This window comes from Xiphophorus maculatus, chromosome 12 (genome assembly GCF_002775205.1).
Source record: "Xiphophorus maculatus strain JP 163 A chromosome 12, X_maculatus-5.0-male, whole genome shotgun sequence".
NCBI classification, from domain to species: Eukaryota; Metazoa; Chordata; class Actinopteri; order Cyprinodontiformes; family Poeciliidae; genus Xiphophorus; species Xiphophorus maculatus.
Window position 1 is genome coordinate 16,951,264 of NC_036454.1, and position 15,438 is coordinate 16,966,701.

Here is a 15,438-nt window from a genome sequence, read left to right on the forward strand (position 1 = left end):
ACAGACATGCGGAGTTTCACAACTTCACCCGCGTCTGATCGATGACTCTCAGGCTGCTTGGTTTAGATCAAATAACATAAACCTTCAGACTTACCGGCTCGGGTATCCATGGCAGGACGAGGTTTTGGTCTCAACAGCAGGCTTGGATGAAGCACTTTCTGTCGTCCATCTTACAGAGATCCCTTTTATTGGGACTTCCAAGATAAAAATCAACAACTTAATACTTTCCTCTGCGTATGACTGTCACAGGAAAGCGATTCACTTTTACTCTCTGGACTTTTGGAAAGTCTACACCTCCAGAATAATTAATAATCTGATTAAATCTGTTAAAAAAAAAAATAAGAAAGAAAAAAAAACTTTAATAGCCATGTTTGTCCCTCTTACTGACTGCATATGGCTGAAGATGTTTAGGCTAAAAATGCACTAGGATGATTTTTATGTGAAAATATTTTTATTAAAGGCAACAGGACACTCCAAATCTGACTATCATTCAGATGAATTTCATGTGTGTTAATTTGAAGAATAAAGAGGACAACATTATTGTATGTGTTTGTGTCGTGGATGTGTCCAGACTTTCAACTCCACTTTCATGTCAAACCCAGCCTGCTGTCACTCGGATCTCCATTTGGAACCGCACAAAACATGGACTTACGTCGGCGTCACCACATCTGGACAAGTAATTTGTAATAAAGGATGAAAATGTGCAGAAAATAGAGCTGATATGATACAAGCTGATGAATCTCTGACAAGAAATCCCGCAGGAAAATGTCCTATAGTCACCATAAATGAACTTTCTGAAACGATCCCTAAAACGCTCAAAGCGCAACTTGATGCTGAAGTCTTGGTTTGAACCATCTCACATTATTCTGCAGCCGTGAAGTCAAAGAATAAACAAGCTCACCCTACTTGAATAAATACATGAATGAAATATCATATCGTTTGCACGAGTCATTTTTATTTGTGTCCATTTTGATCAAATCATTCACGCCATTCGCTATAAATAAAATTATTAGTATTCAAGAATGACAAAAAAAAGCTAACTTAAATAAATAACAAATAAATTAATTAATAAATTAGTAAATAAATTAAGGCAGATCAAAAATGACATGCTTCATCGGTCACTCGTTCATTGTATGTAACTTTCAGTCCACTTTACAGCAGTGTGCAGGACGCCGAGGGCGTATTCCTTCATCTCGTAACGCGTTTGGTTATTTGCTAAACTTGTGGGACACACTTTCAGCTCGCCTTCTTCCCAGCAGTCCTTCATCCCTGCGGCCAGCTGTCTGAAAGGGATCAGGAAGGGACGGGTGTAGCTGAGGATGTTGGTCTTTACGTCTTCATGCGTGGTGAGGTTACCGATGACTTTTGGCAGGTAGCTTGTCAGACACTCACTGATTTCATGCATGGAGTTCAGGATGCGCGAATCGTTCATGTTTCCAGCCGGCATGGTTATTCCATCCAGCGGCTTCAGACTCTTGGTCTTCGTCTCCCTTGTGGTGTTGTAAAAAAGGCGTTCAATCTGTGGAAGAACAGAGACCAGCTGTGAGATCAGCACTCAAATCTGGAGATGTCAGATACAGTGTTTACATAAACCACATTTTTTTAAAAAAATGGTAACCTATTTTCTCATTGTTTGAGATGAAATCCGAGTAATCTTCCTTCCCAGGTGGTTGGGGTTATTTCTTTTTACTAAATACCAGAACAAAAATGTGAGATTTTGTCTAAAATCAGAAGTTCACATACAGTAACTTGAATCTAACCAATTTGAAAAAGCCCAGAAGTTGATGTGATGGAAAGAAATAATAAATATTTGAGTTAAAGTCGATGGTTTCAAAGGCAACATCTCAAACAAACTGCTTCCTTGTGTGACAAGGCAAATGATAAGAAATCCACCAACATATCAGGAAGATATTTATGGACCTCAACATGTCTGGTTTATCTGATGCCTGAAGGTGCTACTGCCTTCAATCCAGGCAATTCAAGCTGCTTAGGAAATATGCTCCAGAAAAGAACATTTGTTGAAAAGTGTAATTAAACAAATGCAAATGGCCTGGTGAAGATTTGTAGCTGAAGTCTCCCGCTTAAATGAGCAGAAAAGCCACTCTTAGAGGAAGAGACCAAATCACTAAAGCCAGACTGCAGCTTGCAAATGTACTTGGAAAGAAAAAGATTAATTTCAGAGACATGTCTAAGTTAAAATCAGATGGCGTTATTTGGACAAAGAAGGGGGAAAACCTGCCAGCCTGAGCACCATCCCATGCGGCGCATAAGTACGGGGGTGGCAGCATCATGTTGTGAGAAACTGGCGACTTGACACAGATGTTGTCATGAGGAAAGAACTTTATGTGGAAACACCGAAGCAACAGCTCAAGACATTCACCAGAACGCTAAAGCCTGGACACCAATAGGCCTCCCAAATGGACAGTGACCCTAAGGAAGCCACCAAGTTAGTAGATAAAGAGCAACAAAGTCAGTGTTGGCAATGAATATCATGAAACCTTTATCTCAGTCCTAGTGGAAGTCTGTGGACAGACCTGAGAAGGTCTGACCAAGCGAGGTAGCCAACACACCTGACTCAGCTACACCTGGTCTGCCAGGAGGACAAACTAATGTGAAAAGCTTGCGGAAGGACATCCACACAAAATGTTACACCCAAGTCACACATTTTAAAGGGCAGTTGTACTAAACACAAAGATAATGTATGCAAACTTTTAAAACTCAAGAAAGTCTCTAAGTTTTCTGGTATTTAGCAAATAAAATAACTTCCTAACTGACCCAGATAGGATCAGTCTGACTTCGACTAGAAGTCAGACTGAATTATATCAGTAAGAAAATGTGTTACACGTCTTTGTTAATATCAGTTTTCTACTATATTTCCAAATCATTAATTACAATACTTTTTTTTTACAATCGCTGTAAGGCGGTAGGTCCACTTTACATTAAACTTTCACTTCCATTCACATATCACACAATCTTTCCACATGTTTACTTACAAATAGACTTTCTGCATAATCGAGGTCTTTTAACAGGCTTCTAAGATACTGCTTATTCGCTCCAGCCTGCAGTTCCAGTTTCTCCTCACAACTCCGTGGCCCGACTGGATTGGAGGCCATCAAGGAGATGTGAATGATAGTGACGAGGAGAAGCAGGAGATCTGCAGATGGTTAGACATAAAAGAATATGATGATGTCGTCTGCATAGAGTCAACCAAAGTACCGTTGAAGTCAAACTGGGATTAACATAAACAAAAACAGATAAATGACACTCAGAAAGAAAAATGGGTCATGAAGAAAGTAAAACGTTTGTAAAAAAAAAAAAAAAAAAAGAAAGAAAAGAAAAGTAACATTTAAGAATTTTAGATACAAACTGAGTACAGTTCCATCAAAATCATCAGCATTAAGAGTTACTCCTCAATGACCGGAGAAGAGCTTACCTTTAACCAGACTCATGGTGCGAAGTGTTTCTGTTCAGTCAGTGCTTTCTGGACTGGCACCTGCTGCTTATATAGCGGGTTGCAACGTGGAACTTTTTTTTTCTTTTTCATGCCATCAGCTGGTTGATGACGCCATCTTGGCAAAGTATCGCTTCATACATCTTTCTTTTTGCAGTTGTAGGGCACCGCTCACCATAGTGGTTTTACTGTGCGGAGGCAGAGCAAAGTACCACAGAGCATTATCTCGAGCAGGCACTGAAACTGCCTGGTAATGCTTTGTTCTATTGTGAAGCACAATCTCAAACACATCCTGGCAGGTTGTCAGGACATTGGTGGGTTGCACTTAAATCATGTTAAAAATCTGTCATTTAAGATGTCCATGTTTGTCTTCTTGCCTTGTAGTTGTGTATTTGAACACCAAATCTTCCCATTTTGTGTTCGCTCACAGTGATTCCTGTTTCCACGAACCCATGACGACATTAAAGATATTCAGATTTGGACTGGCAATGTGCAAGGTAAAGCAATCTGAGAATTTCCCAGTTGTCAGTCTATCTACCTTTATCTCTGCCACTAGGATAACACGCAACAGGATGATTCTATACCTGAGATACAGAGTAACTGTTCATCTGCAACTGCAATTTGAGTAACTTTTTTTTTTACAATCTCTCAACATTGACTCTATTTCTTTTTTACTATATCAACTAGATTAAAAACTACACTGAAACAACAAACAACAGTTTTCAACAGGGATGAGTGAGAAAATATCACTGGTCGTTATTATTATTGCTGTTATGGCCGATAACTGATACTAATCAATATTATTTGCATCATAATAATATCGGTTGTTAATATTGGCCCAGTTTAATTAATCAAACCAATACTTTTATGTTAGAAAACGACTATCATTGGCAGATAACATTTGTCAGTGTCAATATATCAGGCATCCGTATTTTTAAGTTTCACAAAAAATTCTCGAAATAATTTAGGGCTGAGGTTGCACTGTTACTTCACAGCAAGAAGGTCCTGGGTTCAATTTCTATCCTTTGGTCTCTGCTTGGAGTCTTCACGTTCTCCCCACGCAAGAGTGGGAAGTGAGAAAGACACATAAAGAAAGATAGAGAGAAAGATGTCTGAGTTTAACACTTTTATTTATTTATTTTTACTTTTTTTTTTTTTACTGAATATTAGAATTTTACACCCTGAGAAACATTCACATAAACACAGAGTTAAAAACTAACCATCCATCAACTACAGAACACAGAACATTGTTAAAACACCACTGAGAGAAAAAACTCAGTGCTGTTATCTAAGAAAGAAAGAAAGAAACATTAACAAAATCTTGAAATGTTTCTCTTTTTTCCATTGCCTGAAACTAATTGCACAGTCCTATGATACTTTATGGCGACATCCTGCCACCTTTCAAATCGTGGCTTATTATAAAATATCTGCAAACTTCTTCTTTTTTTTTTTCTAGCTTTATTTTTATTTGAATCACCAGGAAGTATTTTATTAGCAGATTAGCTGTCATTGGCTGCACTAAATGTGTTGGTGAGCCTCGGGACCATGCGAGCATAAAAAGCTACTTCAGGTTCTATAAATCGTTAACAGTTTCGCCACCTGATCCGGGTTCATTCAGAGCGCTTTGTTTCTAAAACAGAGAAGGCAACATGTCTTCGTTTGCGTAGGTTTTTCTTAGACAGCGCTCTTTCCGCTCCAAACTGCTTTAGCGCCGGTGGCCAGCGCTCCGCCTGTTGCCTGGATACAGGTGAGGGATTGTAAACAAACAGCAGACGGCAGCGAAACTAATTAAAGGCCGAGCTGATTAAATGGCGGCATCATTAGCAGACAGCAGATTCAGGTAATCCTCATGAGCTCAAAAACTCTCTCTGCTGCGATAGAGAAAAATATTAGACGTCTCGGTCTGACTGACTTCCCCTGCGGAAATGGCCCCTGGGTGAGTTTTCACTGTCCAGCTCAACATCCTCACTTCAAGGTTTACACCAATCTGATGATTTTTGTTTGTTCGTTTGTGATTTTGATCTTAGAGGCGGGCCAAAAATGGTCCAGATGAAGCGGAAACAGAGTCACCAGATGTCCTGCTGGACCTGCTGAGGTACCCTCGCTCTCCATGGATGTACAGTGAGACCTGGAGCCCTCAAGCTTCAGAGCTGAGAGAGCTGGCTGTGAAAGAACCGAAGCGCCTCAGCAAGAATTTCATACTGAACTACTTTACAACAATACGGATCACTGGCAAAAATGTACGTATTTCAAGAGATGCGCAGATATATTTTACTCTGGCATGTTCGTCAGTGCAAGATGGACATTTTTGGATGACTGAAGGAAATACCAAATGGATTCAAGAATGTTGGGGATTTGTCTCAGCAGAAATAGCTGTAGCACTGTTAAACAAGAAGACAATATGAAATTCAAAGCCGTTAAAATGAATTCTCCCCTGCTCCCCCTTACAGGTTTATTCAGTTTTTTCATATTTTTTAAAAATCTAATTAAATGTTTCTAATCATCAAACAAACGTTATTGTCAGATAAGGATAACCTGAGTAAATAAACATGAGCAGTTTTCAAATAAATAACTGGTTTTGCCATCGGTGAGTCTGGAACATCACTGTGGGGGAATTTTAAACCAATCTTATTTGCACAATTGTTTTAATTCAACCATGAACTGCCTGTTTTAGGTCATGCCGCAGTATCTTAGCTAGATTGATGTCCAGACTTCGACTAGTCCACTCCATTTTTTTTAGACTTGTAGTTTGGGAGATTTTTCTGCTGAATAACCAAACTGTGTTTTAGCTCAAACAGATGCCCTGGCAATCACTTATAACAGTCTGCGCACCTTTTAAGCACTTTATCAGCAGTTTCTGAAATTGGCCAACCGATCTGTCACCACATTCAGATTCACTTAAAACGACTCTTTTCCTCTCCATTATGATGCTTAGTTTGAACTTTCTTCACCATGTGAGGAAGCCACCGAAATGGTTAATATGCGATTTGTTTTGACCAACAATTGAACAGGTGTACCTAATAAAGTGACCAAAGAATGCATGAACAGCAGCAGAGAGATTATGGTTATAAATGTGAATCATTTTTGGACAGTTTTTTTGTTTAAGTTGCGATTATTTATTGTCCACAGAAATGATAAACCTGTGTTTACACACTGTTTATAAAATGTTCATCCATCCATGCATCCATACTCATTCCCCAAAGACAATCTGCAATAACCAACTAACCTTAAATGCATATTTTGGATTATGGGAAGAAGTACCAGAATACTCAGAGAGAAGTCAAGCATCCATGAAAACCTTCAGCAGTCCTAACAAACGCTACACTGTGCAGCTCCAGCATGTATCAGAAGGCACATCTATTGCAAAAACTGAAATAAATACTGTAGTGTTGTTAGAACAAGCTGCAGTAAAAACATCTCTGTAACTCAACCAACATTAAAATTATGCATGAATTTGCTGATATAGTACGGGATTACCAAAAAATGGAATGTGCACACAGAAGTAAATGTTGGGTCCCGAGCAGGCACTGGTTTGTGTTCATCAGGGGGGAAGGCACTAACTTACAAATAAACTTTGCCATTTTATCTGTTTCTCTCAGGTCTCATCTATTGACAAAGGCTTGTTGAAGTTCTCAAAGCTGGAGGAACTTGTCCTGAGCGGCAACTTGATCTCAGAAATTCCTGCGAAGCATCTTCCCAGCACGTTGAAGGCACGTTGAAGTGTTGCATCAGAGTGCATCGTCGCTCTGCGTTTATCAGATCAAATGTTGTTTCAGTAGTTTCCACATATTAGGAAAAGCCGAGTCACAGTTAATCACGCAGAGCAGGAAACAATAAATTTTCCTCCTTCATCACCTTACATCAAAAGGGATTCTCCTGATGCAATCACACATCTGGTGTTACGTAGGATGTCTGAAGGTTTTTGTCCCTTCAAACTAAGGGCCAAAAACCTTTGCACTCATCTAAGGGCCTTAGATGAGTGCGTAAAGGCAGATGTTGCAACACATTGAGATGACTATCTGATTGAAAGTTAGGTTGGTTTTTTTTCTACAGATTTTGGAGCTGCGTGCAAATCGATTGTCTTCGCTGAGCGACCTCGCAAGCTGTCCGCCTCCTCAGCTGCAGTACCTGGGCCTCGGATCAAACAGCCTGGGTTCCCATCAAGACATCTGCGATCTTACAGGAAGACACTGGTTAATATATGTATATACAGACACACATAGACACACATAGACGCAGCACATGCAGGAAGTTGTTCGGTTTTTAAAGAGGTGACCCAAAACCAGGTCAAAAGAAAGCTCAGTTACAACTGTGGGCTTTTTGATTGCTCATGAGGTGAGGATGTGAAAGCCCGTAATGCCAGCATGTCTCACTGCACTGTAGGTTTTTCTGATTCGACAGCAGATTTCAGAGGGAACTCCCACTGAAGCCCAGAGACGGAGACGGGGGCAGAAACCCTGGGGACTCTTTGATTTGCCTTCAGCAAAAGAGTTTATGTTTGTATGAAATCACTGATTATTCAGTGAGTAAAAACAAAGATGTCAGTGAGACACAGCAGATTTATTGTTTGTATAGCTCATATTATTTAATAATTACACAGCAAGCAAACATTTTAGAATAGAATAGAATTGATCCTCAAGGGGAAATTGCTTATTTGTTGAAACTACTCCATCTTCGGTAATAAATACAAAGTTTGTAATATATATATATATATATATATATATATATATATATATATATATATATATATATATATATATATATATATATATATATGTATATATATATATATATATATATATATATATATATATATATAAGAGTGATAGTTCAAAATGACTAGATATAAACAAATAAATAAATAAATAATAAGCAATCACATGTAACATATTAATCAATAAATAACCTATAAATGAGCGCAGAAAAAAAAAGTAATCAATTAGCACAGACGTGGACATTGTAAAGCCTGATGGCAACAGGCAGAAATGACTTTCTGTGGCGCCTGTGTTGCACTGGCAGGATGAGTTTGACACATATTTTTGTTTTGTGTAAATTTCCTTAACCTCATTCAGGTTGGACAGAGATAATCTATCAACGTAAATTGCAACTTTTTTAACCAATATTTGTTCAGGAAAAGCACTTTTTTAGCGTTCATATGTGGAAACCGAGGTGGTCTGTTAGTTTAAACTTTTCTTAAAAATGTTAACAAGCTTTTATTAACGAGGCAGAGGTCCTGAAGACCAGTAAAGTTAACACACCTTTTGACATGCGCTCAGTTTTCATTATCTGTTTTCTGGTAGACACCCAGATGTTGTCATGAAACCATTTGGGATCGATCTTATTCCTGTGTGAAGTTTTTTGGATTTATAATTTTCCGTCATGATTGGTGGCCATGCATTCACGACTGTGGCCTAAACAGCGCATACACGAGAGTGATTGACAGCCCTCCTTCTGCCTCTGATTCTTCTGCAGATCAGTGTATTTGTTCACATGAAAGCAGGGAGAAGGCAGAGGAGCTCAATATTTTTCACAGATTATCTGCCTCATATTACAGCTTCACGACATATTGACAGTTTTAACAAATATGTAAAAAAGATATTTTTTTTTGTAACCGTTACACGCTGCAGCTTTAAGCAGCGAGTCACGCTGCTGCTTTGGGAAAACCTTCCTGCCTCTTTCTGCCCTCAGGCCCCATCTGGCGTGTTTGGACCTCAGCAACTGTAACTTCCAAGAGCAGCAATTTCTGGTAGCCACCTTAGAAACTCTCCCATGCCTCAAGACCCTGACGCTTAAGGGCAACCCCTTCACAATGACGCCATCGTATCCAGGTTTCACTGTCGACAGCCTGCCGCAGATCAGCTGCTTGGACTCCTCATGGCTCACCACAGAGGAAAGGTATAATTTCTTCGGCTTGGCCAGGATGAATGGTGAGAGCATAAAATGAAAATGTCTCATTCAGCACATTGGACATGTGAACCTGTTGTGAGATCAGCATCTCCTTTGCCGTCATAGATCTGGTGGAGGACGTGGCATCAGTCACACTGAGTCTGACCAGGCTGAGGGGAATACCAGACCCACTGATGCATGTGGATAAAAAGGCTGTTGAGTTTCCAATTGTCACCTACAAATACTTCATCTCATACCAGTTCTTTAGTCATCCTACGCCTGGTTATCAGGTGATTGATCCTTCCTACCCCTCACTTTCATACACACCTTCAATTTAACACGGTTCTAAAAAAATGAGCAGAAAACGTAATTTCATTGGCATCATGTCTTTATTTCTGATTTAAGGATTTCATCTGATCAGAATAATAACTCAGATAGCTTAATATTTGTTGGGCCTCAAAACTTTTATGTATTGACATTTCTGTTTAGGGTTTCAACATTTGGGACAGATTTAAGGAGCCCGTAAGAGGACATGGAGAAAAAAAAAGAGCATTAGCATTAATTGAGTCCAATTTCTGACTTATATTGTTGCTGTTTGTAATTTACTGTGTTTTATCAAAGCAGGTCTCTCTTGCAAACAATATTTTGGATTTCATTTAGACAATCCATATAAATTTATAGGTCAAATAAAAATGTAAAAAACTTTAAAACGATCTTTTCCTTACACCACCCTTTATCATATTTTTCCCAGGAAAAGAGAAACAAAACCAAAAAAAAATGTCTTAATTTTTTTTCTTATTGTTTATTTTTGGTTCTTTTTCTTATTTGACTAAATTTTAAAGATTTTAGTCCAATATAGCTTCATTGGAAAAGCACTTTATGTTACCACGAGGATCAAAGTTGCTGTAAAAAGTACATAAAAACATGAAAATTACAAAAACATAAAATACCGGAATATAAATTACGTAACAGCCAGGTTATGTCATTACATAACCAGCCAGGCAGTAAAAAACTCCAGTCAACATCTCATCTTATCGTCAAAAGTCAAAGCAAAGGGGGTGCTGTGGTGGCGCAGGGGCAAAGCATGACCCACGTTGAGGCCTTAGTCTTCGTAGCGGTGGTCGTAGGTTCGATTCCCGGCCTGGCGACGTTTGCCGCATGTCTTCCCCCTCTCTGATTACCCTGTTTCCTGTCAGACTACTTTCAAATAAAGGCCACTAGAGCCAACAAAACCTTTAAAAAAGTCAAAGCAAAGCAAGGAGTCACAGGAAATGAACTAAAAACAGACTGTGATATAGCCTGTTTGCTGAGCAGAAATAACTCATTTCATGGACAATTTACAAAGTTACTTTAGCATTTCTTGTCATAAAACAACACTTTTATCTTAATTATTAGCCTTTACTGTTACACAGCCGGCAGAGTTGTGTCAGATAAAAGCATGCAGTCAATTTGTCACTTGGTGACAAACTTTTATCCAAACATTAATCATTCATTCTTTCTTAGTCACGGTGAATCACTGATTATTAGAAAAACACACCATAAAAGATAACAGAATTCTTGTTTTTAAAAATCACTAAACTTGTATTTTTAATTCCACATCAAAAGTCAAAAGTGCTTTTGACATTCACACCAATAATGACTGTAAATAAACATCTGACCAGAACTGGACTTTCCCCTGGAGAAAACACAACTTATGGGAAGTTAGAACTACCAAACTTCACAGATGAGTAAAAATTCAAAGCACAAAATGATCCTCCTTTGTTACAGTTTCAGATACTATTACAATATTTTCCAACATCTTGCGTCTTAAAAACTTTGTATCAGATGATCTCTGACTCAAAAAGAGAAACAGTTACCAAGTAAACCAACAGCATGAAAGGAAAGTGTATGAAAGTCAAAATACTTCACTCTTTTCCCTAAAACTGTACAGTTTTCCTATTAGAGGGAATTACACTTCACAACCTTTCCTGTTCTCGTCTCGTCGCTTGCAGGGAGAAGACGGTGAATTTAAACTGGACACGTCGTCTCGTGTAGCAGAGGACAAGTCTGTCTGTCCAGACCCAGGATCAGATAGAAACACTGGGGAAAACGTGTCCATCCCGGACACTGCCGTCCCCGCAGTCAATGCTGATGGATCTGAACAACGTGAGAACGCTATTGTCTTTTAAGCTTTGGACATTTTAGGTCTTCAAGCCCAGATTATTACAGAGCTGAAGTGGCGGTTTAAAAACAGATTTACAACATCATATTAGTCACTGAGAGGTTATAAAGGGTTAAAAGCCCAATAATACGTTCTATAAAAGAGAAATGGGCTTTTTCTTAGTAAATCTGATTTACTCAGAGGACAGGCATCAGAGACGTTCCTTTATTTGCCCTCATCAGGTGTCAACTTTGTCCTCAGTTCAGCTTTCTCTGATCTGTTGAAATTGTGACAAAATAATTTTCTCTCATTAACTTTCCTTTTATTTGAAGTGTCACTGTGCGCAACACCAAAACTGTCCTTTTCCGAGTGTGTGAACTTGAATTACACACTGACATACAGCATCAGCTGCCTGGGAGGCCTGAAGAAATTCTTTACTCATGGACTTCGTCTCAACCTAATGGAGGAAAAGGTAGAGGAAATAATACCCGCTGGGGAGTTTTAGGCAGGAAAAAATGTCCCCGCTTATTTTAAGCATCTGATATTCTAGACTCTATCGTGGCCTGCGCCCTCTGAAGAAGCCCAGCAGGTCAAACCCAGCCCAGCTAAAGGGAAGAAAGACAAGAAAGAAGAGAAAGTGAGTTTATTATTTCATTACCAGGAAACCACAAACTGTCAGCAACAGGCACGGCTAGATTCATTGATCCGTTTAGTTGATCAACTGTAAACCGAATGTTGCAACCGTTAAAAAACAAAGCACACAAAAACCCACTTTGAGCGATCACAAGACAAAACGATTGTAACAAAAACATAAAGGAATAAGAAGAGAGTGAATAACGCAGGTTAAGTTCACTCACAGTGCACTGTGGAGGCAATTCTGGTTGAAAAAAACAATTCACCAGAATCATTTCTGGTTAATTATTTAACCAGAAACAAACCAAAGCCATCTTAAAGTCAGATGAGTTAGCTAATTTAAACTCTAAATAGGAATTTGGTTTTGTAAAAAGATGATGTTGCATTAAAAAAGACCTGAATTCTGCTATTTAGAACCCTAGTTTGGTTAGAAAACTCCAATCAAAGATATATATATATATATATATATATATAAGTTTACATGCAGTTTATTTCCATGTGTTTGGAGCTCACTGATAGCATAGCAAAGCCAAACTACTATAGCAAATAGGTGAGTTATCGTCAGAGATTTATTTACTTGCTTCAAATTCAGAATTATACATTTCCTAGGATTACTCAACCTTTAAGTCAATTTTGGAAAACCCAGAAAATGATGTCATCGCTTTGTAGGCTTCACAACATTTGAGAGGCACACCTATGGATGTATTTTAGGTACACCTTAAAATGCCTGCTTCCTTGTGTTGTGACAACACGGAAACAATGAAGAAATTCGCCAAGCTGCTGTTCCATGATGAGACTTGTTCACCTTTATACGTCTGGTTCATCCTGGGGTACAATTTCCAAATAACTAAATGCGTCACTTTCATCTGTACAAATTACATGCAGGTGTAATCACGTTCTGAAGCAACACCTGAAGACATCAGATCATAAACTCTCAGTCCCACAGCAAATTTGTGGGCAGAGCTAAGAAACGTTTGGTGAGGCTAATGTTGCTGGTAAATGCTAAGAAGGTGGAGCTAAACTTCCAAATTTGAAGAAAGTAAAACAAAAACAATCTCTAATTGTAGTAGAATTTAGCTAAAAGCATTTAGCAGCCGTATAAACGGTGGGCTGATTTTTGGGCTTTATTTCATCTAGCAACACTTCTACTGTAGATGCATCATTTATTTTATGAAGCTAATAACACATCATTCAGTACATGACTAACTATTTGTTCTCATTTCTGCAGACAATTGAACTCCTATTCATTAAAAGAGTTGCTTTACGAATCAGAATTGCCGTGTTGTCTAGACAGAAGAATTCAGAGAAAATATGGAAGTTTATATCAACCTTTTGATATATTGTGGTGTAGTAAATATGTATGTTGTTGCAACTTTTAAACATGTTTAGTTGATAAAACTGATATTTCATTCGCGCAGGTTCAAGAGTTGAGATATTTTTCTTAGTGTTCGGTGTTGCTTTTAGTCAGTATAATTAATCTGTTTGATAAAAACAGTTGTTTTTGTAATAAGTACAAATTTATATATGAAATGCTGTTTCTAACAAAAGAAAACGTGCAGGTAGATGGTGTTAAAATAGAAAATATGACATCAAGTTTTTGTTCTGTTTTTCAGGTTAAAACGCCTCCCAAACCTAAAAACAAAAAGAAAAAAGGTCCTCCAGAACTGGTCCACGATCCACCTATCAGAAAACTACTCAACTCAGTTCACATCCCCATGCAAAGCCTGGTCGATGGGGGTCAAAGGGTCAATACTGTCTGCGACTTTGGTCCGCTGCAGGTAGAGCCTCCACCGAAACAGGAGGAGGCAAGTTTCTGTTGCATTGTCCATTAAACCCATCACTGAGGCTGAACAGAAACAAGGTGAATGAATTATCAGAACATGGTTTACATGCAGCTTGTTTTAACTCATCTTAAGGAAACTGACAAGAAAACGAAAGGAAACAAGAAAAAGGACAAGGAAGCAAAGCAGAAACAAAATAAAAACGCCGAACCTCAGAAAAATCCAAAAGGTAAATATGAGTAAAAGCTACTCTGCATCACTTAGGCTGTTTGCTCAGGACTTCACCTGCTCTCCTTCTGCACCGCAGGGAAGGGGAAAGACGCAAAGAAACGTGACACGGATGAACACACAATCCAGCCCGTCCCGGTCCCACCGGTACCGGTGACTGTGGAGCTGAGCGTGGAGCTGGAGAAATGGAAGACGGCGTCTGAAGCTTTTCGTGTCGTAACGCATGTAGAAAACAGCTAAATCACAGAGCTGAGGTTGACATGAAAGTATTCATGAAAAAATATGAATGTGTTCTTCAAGCCATGAGAACTTTACTTCAGTGGTATGAAATTAAATGCACAGCTGACCAATTTACACAGCAGCATTTTCTCAGCATGGTGTAAAAAAACATCTACATCAATTTCCCTGTAGGAAGGAGTCATGATGCTGCCTTCACCGTGTATCACCATGGTGATGTGAATTCAGGGTGATGTGCAGAGTAGTTCTCTAATCCTAATTATATTTTTTCACAAGTTCACCGTTTCCACATCAGTGCTCTTTTGGCTGACCTGTCAGTTTACATGAATGTCTTGTTTGCATCTGAGCCATAATTTATTCTTTAATGATTTGAAATATCCAGACTTTAACAACCTTTTATGACCCAACTCTGCTTTAAACTTTTCCACAACTCTAATGTTCACAAACAGAAACCCTGGACTGAGAGATTAAATTACACACAGAAGAACTTTTCTGGAAATTACTGGTTGCACTGAATTTTATTTAGGGGTACCAGCAGTAAGAAGGCTGAGACTTGAGGCACACTGTAATTTGTGAATTTTTAAAAACACTTCCTTGCGCTTCATAGCCGAGCCCATCCGAAAACATTTACAAGGCTCTGCACTGCAAAAGAAAAGAGGGGAAAGAAAACACACAAAACCTTATCAAGTGTTTTTGGTCTAGTTTCTAATATAAATATCTTGGTTCCGTCTTATTTCAGGTGTACCAACTAATAAACGTTCCAGCACAAAACAATCATTTAAGTAATATATCATTATCAATATAATTCCTTAATATTGATGAAAATTACTAGCACCACTGGCAGATTATTTCACTTATAAGCTAGCACCTTTTCATCAATATTAAGGAATTGTTGAGTTAATCTAATTTCTCTTGCTGAAAAGCTATTTGTAAGTTAGTTTTGTCTTATTTCGAGCGTACCAAGATATTTGCACTAGAAACTAGACCAAAAATATTTGGTAAGGCCTTGAAGCATGTACCTCCATGGTTTTGGCTTCAATTTACCACAAATCTACAGATTTCTAGAAGAAATTAACATAAAT

General features: G+C 38.5%; 1 protein-coding gene across 1 annotated transcript; it reads left to right on the top strand.

Annotated features, from left to right (window-relative positions):
• Positions 1–5,234: 5,234 nt before the first annotated feature.
• On the top strand, positions 5,235–15,233 carry lrrc43 (leucine rich repeat containing 43). The gene is made up of 12 exons (XM_014476198.2): positions 5,235–5,387; positions 5,479–5,691; positions 7,051–7,161; positions 7,505–7,644; positions 9,140–9,378; positions 9,464–9,627; positions 11,329–11,482; positions 11,810–11,949; positions 12,028–12,114; positions 13,724–13,915; positions 14,027–14,120; positions 14,199–15,233. The coding sequence occupies exons 1-12, from the start codon at positions 5,301–5,303 to the stop codon at positions 14,357–14,359; spliced, it is 1,782 nt and encodes a 593-aa protein (XP_014331684.1). The 5' UTR covers positions 5,235–5,300; the 3' UTR covers positions 14,360–15,233.
• Positions 15,234–15,438: the final 205 nt, after the last annotated feature.

Coding starts and splice junctions, on each gene's coding strand:
- lrrc43 (XM_014476198.2), top strand. CDS start 5,301: ATGAGCTCAAAAACTCTCTCTGCTGCGATAGAGAAAAATATTAGACGT. Junction 7,645..9,139: donor GATCTTACAGGAAGACACTG/GTTAATATATGT, acceptor TTCTGCCCTCAG/GCCCCATCTGGCGTGTTTGG. Junction 9,628..11,328: donor ATCCTACGCCTGGTTATCAG/GTGATTGATCCT, acceptor CGTCGCTTGCAG/GGAGAAGACGGTGAATTTAA.